The sequence below is a fragment of the Hyperoodon ampullatus genome (assembly GCF_949752795.1).
Source record: "Hyperoodon ampullatus genome assembly, chromosome: 11".
Taxonomy (NCBI): Eukaryota; Metazoa; Chordata; class Mammalia; order Artiodactyla; family Ziphiidae; genus Hyperoodon; species Hyperoodon ampullatus.
This window is the reverse complement of record NC_136924.1, coordinates 2,916,504-2,935,971: the sequence shown is the minus strand read 5'-3', so window position 1 is coordinate 2,935,971 and position 19,468 is coordinate 2,916,504. Positions and strand designations below refer to the sequence as shown.

Below are 19,468 nucleotides of genomic sequence, written 5' to 3'. Positions count from 1 at the left end.
GCTGTATCTGTTTTTCAGTTGAAAGGTCAAGGCGGAGCCTTGGTGGCTGTTTCCTTTTCCTTTTTTCTGGCATTAGGCTTATTCTGAGACTTCCTCCAAAGGTTAATGAGCATCTTTGCTCTAGTGGATAACGTGGGGTTAAACTTCCTTTTGGAGGAGATAAACCTTTCCTGAGTCAGTCAAAGGCTTCTTGTTATTCAGATTCCTTTGTAAGTGTGGCAGGTTAACCGGCTGTGGCCTCTTCTATCATCTCATCCGCCTGTTTATCTTACCTGTTCATTTCTCTCTGCCAATGAGGATAGGAACTGGTCAGGCTGTGTGTACAGTATATATGCAACATGATGTTGTTGTTTTGTCCAAGGAGGAGCCCTTTACCTTTTTGCTACTTGAATGAGAAGAAAAGGTCTATTAAGATTGTGTGGATCAGTGACTTGACAGATATCAATGCAAGCCTGAATAAGAAAAAGAATTTCTCCCTCCTAAGCCATGGCATATGAGTTGTACAGAAATACACTTTGGGAAACAGTCTTCAGGAGAGCCTCGATGAGCTCATACAGTCTCAACAGATTACCCCCCAACTTGCCCTTCAAGCTCTCCTTCAGTTTGATAAGGCTATAAATTCAGCCTGGGCACAGAGGGTCAGGAACAGAGTCAATTTCAGGGGCTCTCTAAATACGTACAGATTCTGTGATAATGTGTGGACTTTTGTATTGAATGATGTTGAATTCGGAGAGGTGACAGAACTTATTAAAGTGGATAAAGTGAAAATTGTAGCCTGTGATGGTAAAAATACTGGCTCCAATACTACAGAATGAATAGGAAAAAAATGGCTTTTTAAGGCCATCCTGTTATTGTCCATCGCTTTTTGAAGAGAAGCATAGAAGAGACTTTTTAAAATTTTATTCTGGCATTGCAGAAGTGACTGCACTGCGCCGTACTATCAGAGAATTCCAGTAGAAAGAAGCTTATAACTGTACCTTCTTACATTACCTTTGTTATACAGCATGAAGAAACAGGACTTTTTTTTTTGCGGTAGGCCGGCCTCTCACTGCTGTGGCCTTTCTTGTTGCGGAGCACAGGCTCCGGACGCGCAGGCTCAGCGGCCATGGCTCATGGGCCCAGCCGCTCCGCGGCATGTGGGATCTTCCTGGACGGGGGCACGAACCTGCGTCCCCTGCATCGGCAGGCAGACTCTCAACCACTGCGCCACCAGGGAAGCCCCAGAACTTCTTTCTACGACAAATCAAACATTGTGGCCTTCCTAAGACCATTCTTTAATAAATTCATTTTAAAACTCAAAAAAAAAAAAGTTTTGCTCTAGGTAATGATTATATGCCTCTATCTCTTTTAATTCCTGCTTTAAAAAGGAAGTGACTCATACGGTAGATAAACTGGACTTGAAAGAATGTCTGGCTTATGCAAAGCTCTTATTTACATACTAGTCTCTTTCATTCACGGGGAAATAGGGACTCAAGGACTTTGGGAGTTCCTCCCTTTTCTGTTTTCTGATAGGCAGTGGCCTAAATGATCTCTGGAAGTTTGTTGTTGTTGTCGGTTTTCCCATTTTTTTTCCTGCCCTTAACGTGTCCGTGACGCAGCCTTTCCTTTCTCTGTTGAAAATATGAATTACATGAATGTGAGAGCAGAGACCAGAGAGATACTATAAAAATTTCTTGTCTTACATTCCTAACTCCTCGAAGCCTCAGATCCTTCATCACTAGTAGCTCAAGTCTGTCTACATGGGGCTTCATTTCCTCCCCTCCTGCCTTCCCAGGGTTTAGTAAAGCAGTTTAGAGTACAGCTTAGAAGCATGTGCTTTAGAGCCAGCTAGACCTGGACTGGTTTCATATTAGCTGGTAGTCTTGGAAAAGTCATTTAACCTCGTACCCTGTTTCCTCACCTGTTAAATGGGAATCCTAGTAATACCTGGATCACAGGACTACTATGATGGTGACATGAGAATTTATGTAAAGCACATGACTTAGTATGTGGCCAGTGGTAAACTCACTCAGTATTTGAGATTATCATTAGTAAGAATTTTATTTGTAAGCTGACTTAGTCTTTAATTCTTTTTTCACTTTCTTTTTTTTTTTTTTTTTGCGGTACGTGGGCCTCTCACTGCTGTGGCCTCTCCCCTTGAGGAGCACAGGCTCCGGATGCGCAGGCCCAGCGGCCATGGCCCACGGGCCCAGCCGCTCCGCGGCATGTGGGATCCTCCCAGACCGGGGCACGAACCCGTGTTCCCTGCATCGGCAGGCGGACTCTCAACCACTGCGCCACCAGGGAAGCCCTTCACTTTCTTTTTTTTTTAATGTCTTTTCTAAATCATGTCTTCAATTTATTTATTTATTTATTTTATTTATTTATTTTTATTTTTGGCCGTGTTGGGTCTTTGTTTCTGCGCGCAGGCTTTCTCTAGTTGCGGTGAGCGGGGGCTACTCTTTGTTGGGTGCGAGGGCTTCTCATTGCAGTGGCTTCTCTTGTTGTGGAGCACAGGCTCTAGGCATGAGGACTTCAGTTGTTGTGGCTTGTGGGCTCTACAGCACAGGCTCAGTACTTGTGGCGCACGGGCTTAGTTGCTCCGTGGCGTGTGGGATCTTCCCGGACCAGGGCTCAAACCCGTGTCCCCTGCACTGGCAGGCGGATTCTTAGCCACTGCACCACCAGGGAAGTCTTCAATTTAAACCACTATTTTATTTCTCAGTCTTTGTTGAATAAATGAATCAACAGTGACTGAATGATAGTCAGTCATATAAGAGCCACAACTATATTCTCAAAAATTCTAATTTGTTCCTGAGATTCCTAGGCGGGCAGATCAGTTGCAGGGTGAGGAGTTTATTCTACTCAGTTATGGAGTTACAGGGGTTCCTAGAGGCCTGATTCCTTGCCCTGCTCACTGGCTTATTAACCGGAGATGACCTCAGGCTGGTGTGATCCAGATCAACTCCCATTTGAGCCAGGTCCCAGCCAGACAGCAACAGGGCAGGGCACTAGGCAAACAATCCTTTCTTGTTTTCACCTCCCTTAAAATATCATTTCGTACACTCATAGATAGTTATTAACTCGACCACAGCTCATATATTAGTTCAGGTATAAATGACGAAAAAAGGAGTGAACTCATTTGAGTTTTTCTCGTAAGTTCCACTTTTAACTCCTTTAATATTTCTTTTGCTCTATGAATCCTGCTTTGGTGCATATTCATTGGTCTGTTTTTTCAATGCCATTCTCCCACTCCCAACTAACCAGCTAACCAGTGGTGAGTAGAAACTTGAAGGCTTTAAGTTAAAGAGTTAGTGACATGGGAGACCTCCCTGGTGGTGCAGTGGTTAAGAATCTGCCTGCCAATGCAGGGGACATGGGTTCAATCCCTGGCCCGGTAAGATCCCACATGCTGCAGAGCAAGTAAGCCCGTGCGTCACAACTATTGAGCCTGCACTCTAAAGCCCGCGAGCCACAACTACTAAGCCTGCGCACCACAACTACTGAAGCCCGCACACCTAGAGCCCGTGCTCCGCAACAGGAGAAGACACCGCAATGAGAAGCCCGCGCACCACAACGAAGAGTAGCCCCAGCTCGCCGCAACTTGAGAAAGCCCGCGCGCAGCAACGAAGACCCAACGCAGCCAAAAATAAACAATAAATAAATAAATAATTTTATATATTAAAAAAAGCGTTAGTGACATAGTCCTTTCATTCATGTACTCAACAACTATTTGGAGCATCTTCTCTGGTCCAGGCACTGTCTTCAATGTTGGGTGTATATTAATTTTTTTAAAAAGAGAGACATAGACCTTATCGTTACAGAACTTATAACTGAGCCTCATCTTTATGAGAGATTTTAGTGTTCTTTTAGGACCCATCCAGCACCCAACCTCACACTTTCATAACTGTCTTAATTCTATTTGACTCTCACCTCCATCCCACTTCAGCCATCCTTTTACATAGGCACTTCATATGCATTTACAATTACACTTGACCTTGTCATCACCCAGAGCTGAAATCTTAAACTCCATGGACTGGCTTGCTAACCACAGGCTCATAATTCTTCCAGCTTTCTCACCTCCATTTTCCAGCCATGTTTTTCTTCAAGACTTCCGGTTCCTTTTTGTCCCTATCATGTCGGTCACTTCCATATTTTCACATCCTTCCTATCCAGCCTAGACAGGATGATGGCCTAATGCTTCACTTTTTCTCTAGTCAATACCATCGTATCCCTTCTGCTGTCATATCCTTCAAGATCCTTACCCTGTACCGATGCAACTTCTTCACTTTCACATCTAGCCTTCGGAAGGCTGCTAGGAAAAAAAGTCACTCAGCTTTGTTGCGACAAATTGATTGTGTTCAACTTTACGCACTTACAATGCTGCATATTAATCTTTCTAGTGTCTTGGGTTATCACTTTCATCCCCCACAATTGCCTTATTTTTTTCTTCTGGCTTTTAAAAATATGTATTTTTGGTTTAAAAACGTTTTTATTATGGAAAATTGCAAACATTTATAAAAGCATAGAGAATAGTGTCCTAAACCTCCAAATATCTGTTACTCAGCTCGTGACCAGTCTTGTTCCATTATGGCCTCTATCCCACCACCAAATTATTTTAAATCAAATCTTTGACATCATATTAACTTTATCTGTGAATACAATATGTACTCTAAAAGATAAGGACACTTTAAAAAACTAAGCACAATAGCATTATCTCAGTAAAAAGTTAATAGTCATTTTCTGATACCACTAGACATACATACAGGCAGTTTTCACATTTCTTTGTTGCCTTTTGACTTTTTAAAAAAAGTTTGTTTGAATCAGGATCCAAATAAGGTCAATATTTTGTGATTGGTTGACATGTCTGGTAAGTCTCTTTCAAGGTAAAGTTTCTTCCTCCTTTTCTCTTTTTTTCTTTATATACATATACGTATAGTTTTTGTTTGTTTGAAGAAACCAGGTCCTGTGATTGCTTTTGAAACCGTTGCTATATTACTGTGACCAATTCTCTCATTCCTGACTGATCAGGATTTACAGAAAGAGTCTCTTAACTAGTACCCTTAACTACCTATACTCCTATTAGTACTTGCATCCATCCTTCCCTCCTCTGCTGGTCCTGAGAAAAGTGTCCCTTCTCCCTTGTATCTAAGGCTAATTCTTCCAGCAGCGCCCTTGGTCCCTCTCCACCAGCTCCTTAGGGAACACCCTCCATTGTTTATCCTCCCTCTCCTGTATCTTTAGCCTCTCCCTGACTCTTTCGCTCTCAGGACATAAACACTGAAGGGCTCTCTCAACTATACAAACAAACTAACCAACCAAATAACACGCACACACACACACACACACACACACACACACACGTGTGCATGAGTACCCTCGGTCTTGTGTCTCATTTGGATTTTGGTCCCGTCTCTCACATTCCTTTTAAAACCAAGCTTCTAAAAAATCTCTTCATTCATTTTTTCCACACTTTCAACTTCCATTTACTCCCTGACCCACTGCCTGACTTCAGTTTCTATCACTCCTCAGAAATAGTGTTTTCCTTTCCAAGGGCACTAAAACCTCCTGACTAAATGCAATGGTTATGGTCTGAGTCTTTATTTCATTTGATATCTCTGCAGCATTTTACAGTGTTGGCCACACCATGCTTCTTGAAACATCCTTCAGCTTCCATGAATTGGTTTCTCTTGGTTTTCCTCCTACTTCTCTGATTGCAACTTCTCAGTTCTTCCAAAGGTCTTCCTTCTTTATCTGCCCTTGAATTTAAGCCTTTCGTGAGTTCTATGTACTTTCCCCAGATGATCTCATATATTCCTATGAATTCAACCATCACCTTACAAGGACTCCCAAATAGATATCTCTGGCTCTGAAATCTCTCTCCTGAGATCTGGGTCTTTGTAGCCAATTCCTATTGGACAGACACTTTGACATCCCTTAGACAATTCAGACTCAGTTAGCTTAATTCATCCATTATCTTCCCACTTAAACTTCCTCTACTTTCTGCCTTGTCTGTCTTTGTGAAGGTTACAACCTGGTTACTCAAGCCAGAAATTTCGTAGTTATGCTTGATGTCTTCCTCTCCCTCCCTGTTCTCTTTTCTCCCGTTTCTAATAGATCACCAGCTGATATTTATCTTAATATTCATTGCCCACTTTTCACATTCTTTTCTTTGTAGCTCCTTTCATTTTACATAGATGACTGCCATAGCCATGGGTCATTCTGCCTCCTGCCTAGGACCCTCCAGTTCACTTCCCACAATGCTACCTGATCATATGAAATCCTTCAACAGCTTTCCTTTCCTCCAGGAAAAGAAAGAAGCTTGGTAACACAGTGTATAAAGCCCTGTATGACTTGATCAGGTCTTCACCTCTTCAGCCTCCTTGTCTGTCATTCCCTGTCTGATACTCTACATTCCACCTTCTTCCATTTCCAAAGAGGGCCTATCTCCTCACCTCTAGGCCTGTGCCCATGCTGCCCCCTCTGATTTGACCACCCCTCCCGCTCTTTTTTTTAACTCAACCTTCGCGCTTCAGCTCAGGGGTCATCTCTTCCAGGAAGTCTTCTCTGCCTTGTAGTCCAGGTTAGGGGCTCTTCTTATCTATCTGCCTTGAGAAATCTCCCCATGATAGGCTCACATCTCCACCCTGCCCTCCTTCACCTACTGATCTGGCTGGTGCTCACACACGTAGCTACCTAAGTCATGGACCAGCCCAGCTGGGAAGGATCTCCTCCTCATTTTGCAGGTAAAGATTTGTCTGTTTGCAGCTTGCTGTCTTTAAGGAGGGAAGCTTTTAGCAATTCAAAAACTGTTTACCCAGGACCTGCCAAGGGCGGGGGCTCTGTGTTAGACATCTCCAGGGTATAAAGAAAGAAACCCTTCCCTCAGGTTGCTTTGTGGGAGAGAGGAGATAAAATATCCACTTAAATAAACAGAATGCAATCAATAAAGAGGTACAGCTACAATGCTGTGAGACTTCAGAAGAAGGTGTGATAAAGGGCCCTAAGGTCACCAAGGGGGTCAAGGAAAGCCCTGTGGGGGGCTAGTGTTTGAGCTGAGCCTTGAAAATGGATGGATCAAGAACAAGTATGGAGGGAAGAGCATTTGGGGCTGTGAAGGGAAAGGCAGAGACTAACTTGAATTTTAAACTCTGGGCGTCGTTTGCTAAGCATCTGGGAACTAGTAGGCCCTGTCATGCTCCCTTAAAAAAGAAAAATTACAGAAACTAGATAGCACCCCATCATGGATCTTCTGCAGTTTGAAAAATATTTATATAAGCATTCATATATTGCCCTGTACCATCATGCACCTTTGCCTGTCTGCTTTTTCCAAAAGCTGGAAAGACAAAAATATTTTGTAACATTCATTTATGTATTCAGGAAACAGTTACTGATCTTCGCTAAGTGCTGTGCTTAATGGCATCTGCAAATGTAAGGAAGACAAAATCACTGCTTCCAAGAAATCACAGTGTTGTGGGTGTGGTAAGAGATAGAAAGGTTATCAGAGGTTAGAAAACAATAAGGTAGTGGATACTGTGACACAGGTCTGAATAGGTTGCTCTAGGAACTGAGCCCCTAACTCTGGCTTGGGGGTAGGAAAAACCATCAAAGAAGAAATGAAATCTGTGAAGTAGGCAGGGGTGGAAAAGTGTCCGAGAGAGAGCTACAACAGGTGAGCAGGGAACGCGAGGTGAGAAAAGGGGACGGGGTGGGTGGCTTTTTGTACTTCTGCAGATTTACAAAAGGGTTTCAGCAGTCTTTCTTCCCTGATCTATATTGTTTATAAAGGAAGAGGCGAGGGCTTCCCTGGTGGCGCAGTGGTTGAGAGTCCGCCTGCCGATGCAGGGGACACGGGTTCGTGCCCCGGTCTGGGAAGATCCCACATGCCGCGGAGCGGCTGGGCCCGTGAGCCATGGCCGTTGAGCCTGTGCGTCCGGAGCCTGTGCTCCGCAACGGGAGAGGCCACGACAGTGAGAGGCCCGCGTACCGCAAAAAAAAAAAAAACAAAAAAAGAAGAGGAGAAATAGATTAAGTAGGTGGAGAAATACCGCAAGGCAGAGGAGAAAGGCGAGGACCTGGTTCCACAGCTCTGACTCTGCAATTCATACGCTGGGCAGTTGAGGAAAGTTACTTAATATCTCTGGGCATCTGTCAGTTTGGGCTCTGGCCTAGTGATCTTTAAAACCTTTTCCAGCTTGAATGATATGGGGCCCTGTTTTCCATGACTTTCCCTCTGATGATAAAGCTGGACCTATGTATGCTGATGGGTCAAGATCTTTGGCTCATTATTTGCGGAGAAACAGCAAACCTGTTTTCAGATTTTTGTTTTTCCCCACGATGAGCAGTGTAAAGTTTTTATCCATCGTCAGCTATTTTCCTTGGAGCGAGGGAGGGAAGCCTCAATTCTTTTAAAACATTCTGACACCTTTCCTAGCTACAATATCAGTACTGCCCTGAACTACATAATACGGTGATAAGAACTGAAATTACTCATTGACATTATCATGGGGCTATTTTGAAAACATTATCTCATGTTCATTTCCTAGAATATCATCAAGTCTCTGCAATGTCAGTTCCTTAAAAGAGCATGTTGTTTTTGTTCCAACTGCAGCCAAACTGTGCTCGTGAATTGTGTGTTCAGTACTGCTAACTTCCTTCTCTGATACCGTGACCAAAAATATAGCTTTGAGCAAACTATGCCTAGCGGAATCTGATAGAATTTGCTACATTTGAATCTAGCAGTTTTCAGTAATTTATCTTTACTCTTTATGTAGGTCATCTACATTGTAGGTTACTTATGGCATATTTCAAATCCTGGACCGAACTTCTACCATCATTACCTTCGGTGTTGTCATCTCTCTCCTCATCCCCACCCTCCAGCAAGTCACCATGTGCTCAGGCAAAGATAACTAATTAATCCTAATGTTAGGCCAAGCATCCTTTCACAGCTGAATTCAGCATGAATGGATATTTTATATATTCCCAAAGATAGAGAAAGCTATCCTATTATCTGAGAGTTTAGTTTGACTTGTTTCCATTAATGTGGAAGATTGTTGTCTAATAATCAGGCACTTCTCTTGTCTGACTTTAAATCCTTGTTCATGAGACCAGATGAAGTGAGCATTCATTAGTTTTTATATGGAAGGATGCTTTTAATAAGTTCTAACAAGTTCCATTTTTTTTTGCCTTTTATCAGTCGATTCATGCATTCACTTATCCAAAACAATTAATTCATTTTTTATATTGCTCTCTAAACTACTTATATACAAAGCTAATTTTAGGCACCATCCTTAAATAAGGTCAAAGCAATATTAGTTAAGGGGGAAGACAGTCAGCAGTGTTTTATGATAACCAAAGGCCGAGGAGCACAAGGTAAGATAATTTGGAGCTTCTGGGAAGCCCAGGGGCTTGATGGCTTAGATTTCAGTCCTTAGAACTTGTTTCAGTAACAGTCCTGCCCCTACTACATGAGTCATAAACATTAGAATAGGCCATACCTTCAGCCAGATGCCATGGAAAATTGTTAAAATGCAAAAACTGCATGGCTATATCTCATACATCAGCATGACTCTCAGAACTGAGTCTTTTAGGCCTGCTAATTACTTTTTGAGTGAATTAATGTATAGTAAACACGGGTAAGGATGTTGCCAGAGCATTATTAGCCAATGAGCAGAATTCCTTGCAAGGCAGATGGAGACTGAGACCAGCTACCTAATGAATTTACATAAAGGATCACATGAGGCCACTACACAGAGAATTTAGCAATAAACTGTTCTGTTAACTCTTGACCTTTTCACCTGTAGCCTTTCTTCCTGTATTTCTATGGAATAACACCTAATATATAGTGATCAAGATTATGCTTATTTAATATAATACATTTTTTTCTTTTAAAAGTATCCTTGTATATCAAACAGTGCTTTTTAAAATTTATGCAAGGACAGTGCCTTGGAAACTACATTTCTCTGTTATTTTTCAGATCATTCTTCTGGATACAGAAATAATATAATGAAGGTGGGATAAATGCAAAGATTTTTATGGAACACTGCCTTATTTTAGGTACTTTTAAATATTTAATACCTCATGTCTGCTAATTTAGGAGGAAAAAGTATTCTTTTGAAATCTTCTTTTGCATTGGTTATTTTACTTGTTATTTTCTGGGTCTGGAGGGTACAAAATGACTGATAAAATAGGTAAATGGTAATGAATCTAGTTTCACAAGAACTTGACAGCCTCATGGCCTTTAGCCAGTCCCTCAGAACACCTACTCTTCTCTTGAACAATGAGAGCAGGGCTGGGAGATGAGTGGCGCATTTACTCAGTGTTTCAACACTATGGGAAGGACCATGGTGGAAAGTCAGCTAGAAGCTGACAATGCTAGTTACAGAAAAGAGAACTTTGAAAAGGAGTGAGAATGAACAGATAAAAACAGTTGACTCTAGGTAGGAGGCTGGTGGATGATGAACTAAAAAGTGTAGCCACTCTGAGATTGAGCTTCAGGATGAGCAAAGAACAGGGTGTATTCTGTGACCAAGGGCCAGGCTGTTGACACAGTGAGTGAAGCCATCCCATTTACTGTGTGTGCATTCACGGAGCCTCAGGTGTGTGTGTGTGTGTGTGTGTGTGTGTGTGTGTGTGTGTGTGTGTGTGTGTGTGTGTGTGTGTGTGTGTGTGTGTGTGTGTTGGGGGCTGGAGACGGAGGCAGACTGGAGAGAGGACAGTCTCCATCTAATCAAGTCAGCTGCTCTGTCCTTAGCTCTAGCCGATGGTTGCATGTCATCCTCATGTGTTACCAGTTTTCAAAAGAAATGGGAAATCTGATAGCTTAGAGGGAATAATCAAATGTAGCCTTAAAAACAATTATGTGAGCCAACTGACCGTATCTATGGGCTGATAGGACACTCTGGTCACCAGCTGGCCATCTTTATTCTAAGCTGATTTCAGAATTACATCCTACCTGTTGAGACTTGTGCTACTTGTTAACTGGGTAGCCTCAATACCTGCATCTGAATAATGACTCCAAGAAGATTTAGCCCATTGGATTGTTTAACTCAAAGAGTTTATGATATCCTTTAGGGGGAGGTATGTTACCTCCGAGCTCTGAGAGTCCAGTCCCTACACTATTGTCCTACACTATTAGTAGTCCCTACTCATGGGAACATCTTGGGGTCATGTCCTAAATTAGGATAATCAAAGGTCTAAAAGAATCCTTAGAAAATGGTCTCCAACTTCCTGGTCAAAGGAAGATCTTACAGAGGCTTTATGAGCTAGAATGACTGTGTGTGTGTGTGTGTGTGTGTGTGTGTGTGTGTGTTGGGAAGCAGTTGGGAGGGAAAGGAGTTGGGGGGAAGCATCCCAGAAAGTGACCATGGACCCCAAGAGCAGTCCTCACTGTTAACAGTTGCTCCAGTGACTAAAGGGAGTTTCCTCCCCTGACTGTGGGCCTCCAGGGTTTCCCACCTGATTACCAGATTTTCAGAAGCAGCTTGAGTCTTCTTTCCTCTCTGGTCCCTTAAGGATTGAGGGGTTGGGTTAGAAAGAGAGGAACGGATAAGTTAAACATCCTAAAGATTAAAGGGTGGTTTTGTATTTTGATTATCAGTGTTATATGTGAATTTCGTGTGTTGAAAAAATAAGTACAATGGTGTGTTAGTGTAGGTTCATCGATTGTGACTAATGTACTCGGTGGAGGGGAGATGTTGATTATGGGGTAGGCTGCGCGTGTGTGTGAGGCTGTGCAGGAAAACAGGAAAAGCTGGGTATTCAGTGTTGAGATGTACTGTGAACCTAAAACTGCTCTAAAAACCAAAGCCTATTAAAAAAAATACGCACGCCTTCTTCTAGTTCCTTTTCAACTCTTAGTACTCTATAAATTCATATGTATTTATGGTGAAAAATGTTGGGACCCTTGTTCTGGAAGGAGTGTGCTAACAGATTCCTTTTCTCTTTTTTCTTTACTCTTCCCTTGACCTCCCACCTGTTTATAGAGCCGCTGGCTTTGAAATCTTTTACCCTCTCTGTGAGCTTCACTCATGCTCAAGGGGGTGTCTGGTACGTAGCAGATGTTCAGTACATTTTAGTGACTGTCTGAGTAAAGGAAGGAATGAACGACCCTGGCTTGGAAGTCGCGAGCCTTGGTTAGCCTCCATTCCAAACTCAAGGAGCATTTGTTTTGTGTTAGAACTCTGGCAGTTCGGGTTTTTGTTTTTGTTTTAACCTACACTTATTTATTAGGAGTTAAAATGATTCCTATTTTCAGAACAGGATGTTATAAATGGAAAATGATTTTAGACATCATCTAATCAAGTACTGGCATTTTTTAGATGACAGTTCATGTGTCTGTGCTCCTGTGTGTTTGAGGAAACAGAGGCCAAGAGAGATTTCCTGAGGTGTCACTAGGCTGGTAGAGGGCAAGGTCGATAATTTGAAGCCCAGTTCTTCTGACTCTTAGTAGCGCGTTTGTGACATGGCTATTCTCAGAGAAAACCTAACCTAGGCGGGTGCTCTGGCTGGTGACAAACGCCACACTGGTGGTGCCTTTCTTCTATGGGAACATGGATGTAACTTGTAGCTTTTCCTTGTCATCAAGCTAATTTCCACCGCAGAGAATGTTTTTACTTCTAGGGAGGGCTATGTGGCTTCATTTTGCCCCAGAGGTGAAGTTTTTAATGGGCTTCTAATGTATATATGTGCATATATGTATATATATTTTATATATATTTCCCATCTTGCTGACATCAAGGAATTCTGAATGTGATCTTGTATAAATTCAGATTCCTGCTGAGAGAAGAAAATTCTGTAAAGTGAGCCCTGCTGATAACCTATCCAACATTATGTTTTATCTGCCTGATCAAAACGGGTGTGAGTGCAAACACTTATCTTAGACTCATCTCAAGTTAAGCACTTTTCTCATCATTGGCTTGGAAACCTCACCTGCCTGTGGTGAGAGTATGCTCACATGTAAGCTGGCAACAGAAACAGAGCAGGCATTCTGTTGAAGTGTGATCTTCAAGAGCATCAAGATGTCATTAAGAGAAGACTGGAAGCCCTTTGTAATTAAACGGAGAGAGACTGAGTGCACTTTATGTTGAATTCTCTGGAAAATATTGGTAGTCTTTGCTTGCCATCCTTGCTAGATTATTGTTTTCCTGGCTGCCTACTGGCCCTGCCCACCCCTTCCCCAAGCATCGTAGAGTGCTTTTGGAAAAGACTAATGTTAGCTGTGGCTGCTTTTGGACATTTGGATTGACTGAAAGAAGAGGCAGAAACTGAGCCAATGGGGTGGATGATCCATAAAGTGATTTAAGAAGTAGGAAATCCTTAGGGCCTCTTTTAGACAAAATGGTAATAGCTGAGTAGGCCTCACACCTTTACTGATTACTCTTTATCACTTCTAAAAAGGCGCTGAGGATGCATTTTACACTTTAGTATAAATTACATTAGTTTCACTCTATTCTTTGCATTTTAAAAAAGAACTAGCTAAGCCTCCACATAGTTTTGGTCCCATGTGGCCATGAAGGCTCCACGTAAAGATACAAGGAAACATGTTCTGGGTTTAACTGAATTGAGATCTGATTAGATCTTAGCTCCCTCCCTCTCTGCCTCGTTTGTTCATTTGTTCCTTCCCTCCCTCCTTCCTTTTCTCCTCTTCCTCCTTCTCCTCCATCCTTTCCCTCTCTGTCCCCTCCCTCCCTTCTTTCCTATCAAGACAGGAAATGGAAAGAGAAAGGTGAGGCTGGGGAATGTGCTTTATAAACTATTCCTGCCAGAATAGAAAATAAATGACAATTAATCAATAGTAAAATTTAGACTCTTGAATATAAATAATTTCCCTTCTCTGCTTTTTGTCAGAGGAGTAACTAGGGCTTGGCTGGAGAAACTTCATGGTGCTTCAGGCTGGACCTCCATTCTAGGGGTCCCTCCTCCCTGCCCGTGAAAGGCAAGGGGAGGAGAGCCCAGGCCCCCGTGCTGCGCCCTGCGTGAGCGCCTGGCACTCCAGGCATCCCTCTCCTGGAAGCAGAGGGGCAGCCTTGGCCTAGGCTGTTCCTTTGGTCCCGGGCTGTGTGTAGAGGGTCTGAGGTGGTGAATACACAAGCAACAAAAAGTCCTGTTACTGCCCTCTCTTTCCTCCCCGACTACGAGCCTCCCGTAGCGCCTGGTCCATGGTGGGGAACTCAGAACGAAGCACTATGAGACAACTTTTGGAGCTATTTTCTCAATCTCCTTAAAAGTTTTCAACTAGTACTTTCTGGTTTGTACTTTTTTTTTTTTTTTTTTTTTTGGCCATGCTTCGCGGCTTGTGGGATCTTAGTTCCCCAACCAGGAATCGAACCCAGGCCCTGGCAGGTAAAGCGCCGAGTCCTAATCACTGGACCACCAGGGAATTCCCTGTACTATTTTGTTTTAATCCTCCCCACCCCTTACCACTTCTCTTATTCTAAAAACATAACAGTGTATTTCAGATAATATGTGGATATTTATGCTTTTAGTGAGAGGGCATTAGGTATTAGAGAAATAGAAAGGAGAGCTTTAGTAGTTTTTCCCTGGATATAATTTAAAGCAAGATTAAAAAAAATTGCTAGTCTCGGGACTTCCCTGGTGGTCCAGTGGTTGAGACTCCGAGCTCCCAATGCAGGGGGCCTGGGTTCCATCCCTGGTCGGGGAACTAAGATCCCACATACCTCAACTAAGCCTGTGCGCCACAACTAGAGAAGCCTGCGCACCGCAACTAGAGAAGCCCATGTGCCGCAACTAGAGATCCCGTGTGCCGCAACAAAGACACAGCGCAGACAAAAATAAATAAAATTTGCTAGTCTCAACCCATTAGTGGGTCATCAATTCAGTATAGTGAGTTCCAACTTGCAGCAGCATTTTCTGAAAAAGAAGAAATTGATAGGAAAGGGTCAGAGTGAGCTCTGTTTGGTGAAACTTCTGTTTTAGCCACACACCCATGTAACGGTGTGTACTAGGCTGTGATGTAAGTGCGTTTCTTACAGTGGTTCCCTAGAGTTTGAAGCTATTGATCTAAGGCATTCATGCTTTCTTGGCTCAATTTAAAGTAACAAATGCTGTCTTTATAAGATCTTAAATCCCTCAGTTAACCACTGAGCTTACATTTTCAGTGAAGACTTCACTTGACCAGAAGTAAAACTTTAACAGATAACAAGGTAAGTAAGTAGTTTAAATATCTATTTGTACCAACTGTATTAACACTGAGCTAGTGGCTTATACAATCAGCTCTCCACTGCTCCAAATTAGCTGTTAGCTGATTTACATTTTGTAAAGAGGTCATCCACTTATTTAAAAAATCCTATCGTATTGTATTGGGAAGACGTGAGAACAAACTAAAACTGTTGTCAATGGAGATGGAAGGGTTTTTGTTTTTTTGTTTGTTTTATTTACCCAGTAGAGCCCTGGAACAAACACGGTTTTATCTGGATCAGGACATTCAATTGTGTTGGATACACGTGGTCAGAGGCAGAATAGAATTTAAACGTACAAGAGAGAAGCTCTCCGTGACATCCTCTGTTCCGTTCGCAGCCACTTGGCTGGCTTGTTTTGCAGTCACGATGGGTGACCCCCTGACGTGCTTATCTGTTTGGCCAGTTATCTGAATGGGGGAGTGGGATTGTACCATAGGACATGCACGTTGGGCTGGTGTTCACAGCTAGAGGGGAGGGTGGCAGAGGTGTGCCTGGCTGGGCTGGGAAGCCCATCTCAGCTTGCTGCTCAGGACACCAAGCCGGCGCTTGGAAAGGCTGTTAATGTCCCACGCATGGCCACCCCCTTTTAGATGTGCGGTACTCAGACCCAAGCTGCTATTCAGTCTGACAAGGATGGAGGTTTTCATGCAATTTGCCCTGTATCGTACACGGGAAGGCACAAAAGAAGCTAATTGATTTATAGACTTCTTTTAGGGAAAACAAAGCATACAAAACAAAACAAAACCCTAACAAAACTTAAGCTCTATTTTTCCATCTGAACCTGGTTTTGTCTTTCCTAGAAATAGTGCTTCTTGGATGGATTCACAGCTTTGGAAATTCCTCCTGTTGTTGAAGGGCTCTTCTTGAGACAGGTCACTGGGTAAAGCTCACTGAAGCTGTTTTTATTTTTATTCTGTCCAAGAACTAGCCCGCTTTCCCCCTCTCAGAAAATATAATGGTTCCCCAGACTCAGGAGTTGGCAGATGGCTCATGGTAATATATTGATGTTCCATTTAGAAATCTACCTTTAAATTTTGTCCTTGTCCTCCCCGCTCTCTTCTGTTATTTGAGAGGTCAGGGAGGGACAAAGACGTGCAGGAGGAAGGCTGTGACTCGCTGGTGATCTCCCCCACCGCCAGCAAGCGACAGGGCATCCCAGTGCGCTGAGTCTGGACCCCTTGAATATGCTGTCTGCCAGTTGAACTCCTTTTTTATGTGCAGATCTAAAAGGAAAAAAAATAAACTGACATCTCATTATGGGAGGCATTCACTTCAAGTGTGGACATCAGAGACAAGGCCTTGACAGGAAAATGCCTCCTGTCCACTCTCCCCAGCCTTTATTCCAGGACCTTTGCACTCTCATTGTTACTGATGGTGATTAGTGAGAACATGGGAGAAGCGGAGGCGCGTTAAATGCTCTGGATGGGCCCGTAGGGCTTTTCACTCAGTGGAAGAAACCGGACACTCCTGAGTGAGTAGCGGCTGGGTCTCTTACGTCTTGATCGTTACGTTGCTGGACCATCGAGGCCTCTTGTTCTCCTGTCACCCTGTGATTTGGTCATTAACCCAGCTGCCCAGGGATTGAATGGTGGAAGGATGAGGGGATAAAACTAAAAAGAGTTTTGGGTGAAGGTGGGCAAAATGTACAAACTTCCAGTCATAAGACAGATAAATCCTGCGGATGTAATGTACGGCGTGGTGACTATTAAAAAAAAAAAAAAAGAAAGAAAGAAAAAAAGAAACTAAAAATCCACAAGTGAGCATTTCCATTAAAGAGTAGACACATCTGATTCTACTTAATAAAAGAGAGTTGAGCTCATCTTTGTCCCTCACATGGTAAAGGAGGTCATCTCCTTCGTCTGTACTCTCCAGAGTACTCTCTGTACTTTCCAGCTACCGCATTCTAGTCATCTCATTTCGCAGGGTGTTTGACTAGTCAAGCAGTTCCTGACCCCAGGCCAATTAAGCGTTAATTGTATGTCTGTTCATTACATTGCTTACTTCCTGGTCTCAAAGTAAGAGCAGTTGCTCGCACTCCAAACTTGGGCCAGGAAGTAGCATCGGATGCTATAATTCAAGGTGTGAGGAAGGCTTTTCCCCATGATCTTTCCCACCACCCAATCACAGTACCTGAAATTAGAGAGTTATTCATTTGTGCTAAAACTTACCTTTATTTTTCCCAAGGAGAGGTAGCACCATATCTATTTTTAAAAGTTTTTCACTTTTCTATGTTTTTGAAATTGATATGCTTTAAAAGTGATGAATATATTATAGCGTTTTTTTCCCAGCCAAGTTTTATTAAATTTATAATGCATTTTCAGTAGATGGGAGCTTAGAATGTTATAAATATGGTATATTAAACAGTTATTAGTTAATCATATCTAAGAATGAATAATTTCAGAATTTTTGTTCCTGGAAAGTTACCCGAGAAAAGTGCTTTGTGGAATTAGGAATGCTGATATATATTAATATTAAATTAATATTAAATTGATATCTATTGAGCACCTTGCAATGTTCCAGGCTCCTCTTTTATTAACATGATCTCACTTAATCTTTCAAAGAATCCTATAATGCAGTGATTACCTTGTATTATTACTCTTATTATTATAGAATTTTGGCTCAAATAATTTAAATAAATTTCATTTATTTGTGTAACAAATATTTATTGAGCATCTAGTAGGTACCAGGCATCCTTTGAAGTACTAAGGAGTCAGAGATGAATAAGGCAGGTACCGTCTCTGATCTCAGGAAGCTGACTGTGATAAACAAGCAAACCAATACATGAGATAATTTCAAATATTAAGTGCTGTGAGGAAAATAAAACATAGTGCATCTGGGAATCACTGATTGTGGGGATGGTGGAGGGAGCAGCAGCTGTGAACCAATGAGGGTTTGCTTCAGGCTTTGTGACTTTTCAAGGTCACCCGACTAGTGAGAGGCTCTGAGTTTTAATCCATTTCTGGGATAGCAAGCAGCAGTGGCATGCATGGAAAGTTTCACGTCTTTAAGGTGGCTCTGTGAGAGTTACTGGAGCATGTTGGAACAGTGTTTACAGAACTGGAATGGTGCCAGGACACCTGGCCTGTGCGGACACCCCGGAACATTAGTGACTTCAGAGGAAGTATTTGTTTTCATCGTTTCTGGAGGTGGGATTGTTCTTTGATGTTTTCTCATTCTGTTTGCCTGACGACCACACCAGAATCAAGACTTTTTCGAGGCCTCTCTCACCTAATGAACTAGAGGCTTTGGAAAAATCTACCAAATAATAGAAATATTTCTCTTTCAGCTTAACTGCTGACCCAGACTAGTCAGAGAAACAGCCTTTCAAAGGTTAAATCTATGAAATTCCATTTCTGGGGGCAAATGCCTTGATTTGCATTGAGCATTGTTGTAAATGTCAACTGTCCAGCTCCCACTGTCAGCTTGAATGGCCATCAGTGTTTATCCTCCCAAGAGTATTGCACCGACTTATTCAGCGCATGGTTAGCGGCTGTGAGGCTGTACTGTTTCTTGTTAAGGACAATCATGCCCCTCTTATCTGTCCTCCTTCCTTTTTCTCCTGTGAGCCACTTCCAAATTTTCCAAACTCATGATGAAATGCTGACTTCACTTAGCTGGGCTGTTAGTTTTCCTGGGCTGCTCTGCTGAGCCGGCGTTCCCATGACCGATCTTGTGAAAGCCTGGGAGGGAGCAAAATGTGAGCCCGTTAAAGAAACTGAACAAAGGGACAAACCGGGGCAGTTTTCTTCCCTCGCACCTGGAAGTAGATGGGAAGAACCCAGGGCACGAAATCATTCCAGATCGAAAATACTGGAATGTAATGCGCTGTCCTGTTTACCACTGTATCCCCAAGACCTAGAACGTAGCGGGTGTTGAAGAAATACTTAGTGAATGATGATCGTGGCAATTTGTCTCTACGAGCTTAACCATACCCTGCATGGTCTCCTCGGTCCCTTTCTCTGACCACTGCTGGGCTTTTGCCAGCTGTTTGCTCTTGAGGAAGGGATTGAGACTTAGAAAGAGGGGGGAAGGCTAGTCCTACTGCCGGGCTTGATTGGCTGCAGTGATCATGGCTCTTTTTCCAGCCACAGAGCACTTTGTGTGTGATAAATGATACAGAAACATACCCCTGGTAGCCAACTGGCCCCTCACCAGTTCTTTGTAAATAGCAGCCAGAGGCGGCTCTGGTCTTGTGCCAGGCTAGAGACAGCCAGAGGAAATCTCGCAGGTTCCTATCCCTCACATGGGGCTCATCATACCTCTATAGCTGTTGTCTCAGCTCCAGATAC

The 19,468-nt window shown here is 42.8% G+C and overlaps 1 protein-coding gene across 1 annotated transcript; it reads left to right on the top strand.

Annotated features, from left to right (window-relative positions):
* Positions 1–486: 486 nt before the first annotated feature.
* Positions 487–815, top strand: LOC307060967 (transcription initiation factor IIA subunit 2-like; the record flags this gene model as incomplete). The annotated part of the gene is given in 2 exon segments (XM_079715883.1): positions 487–508; positions 511–815. Coding segments are annotated over 2 exon segments (327 nt in total).
* Between the last annotated feature and the right edge of the window lie 18,653 nt (positions 816–19,468).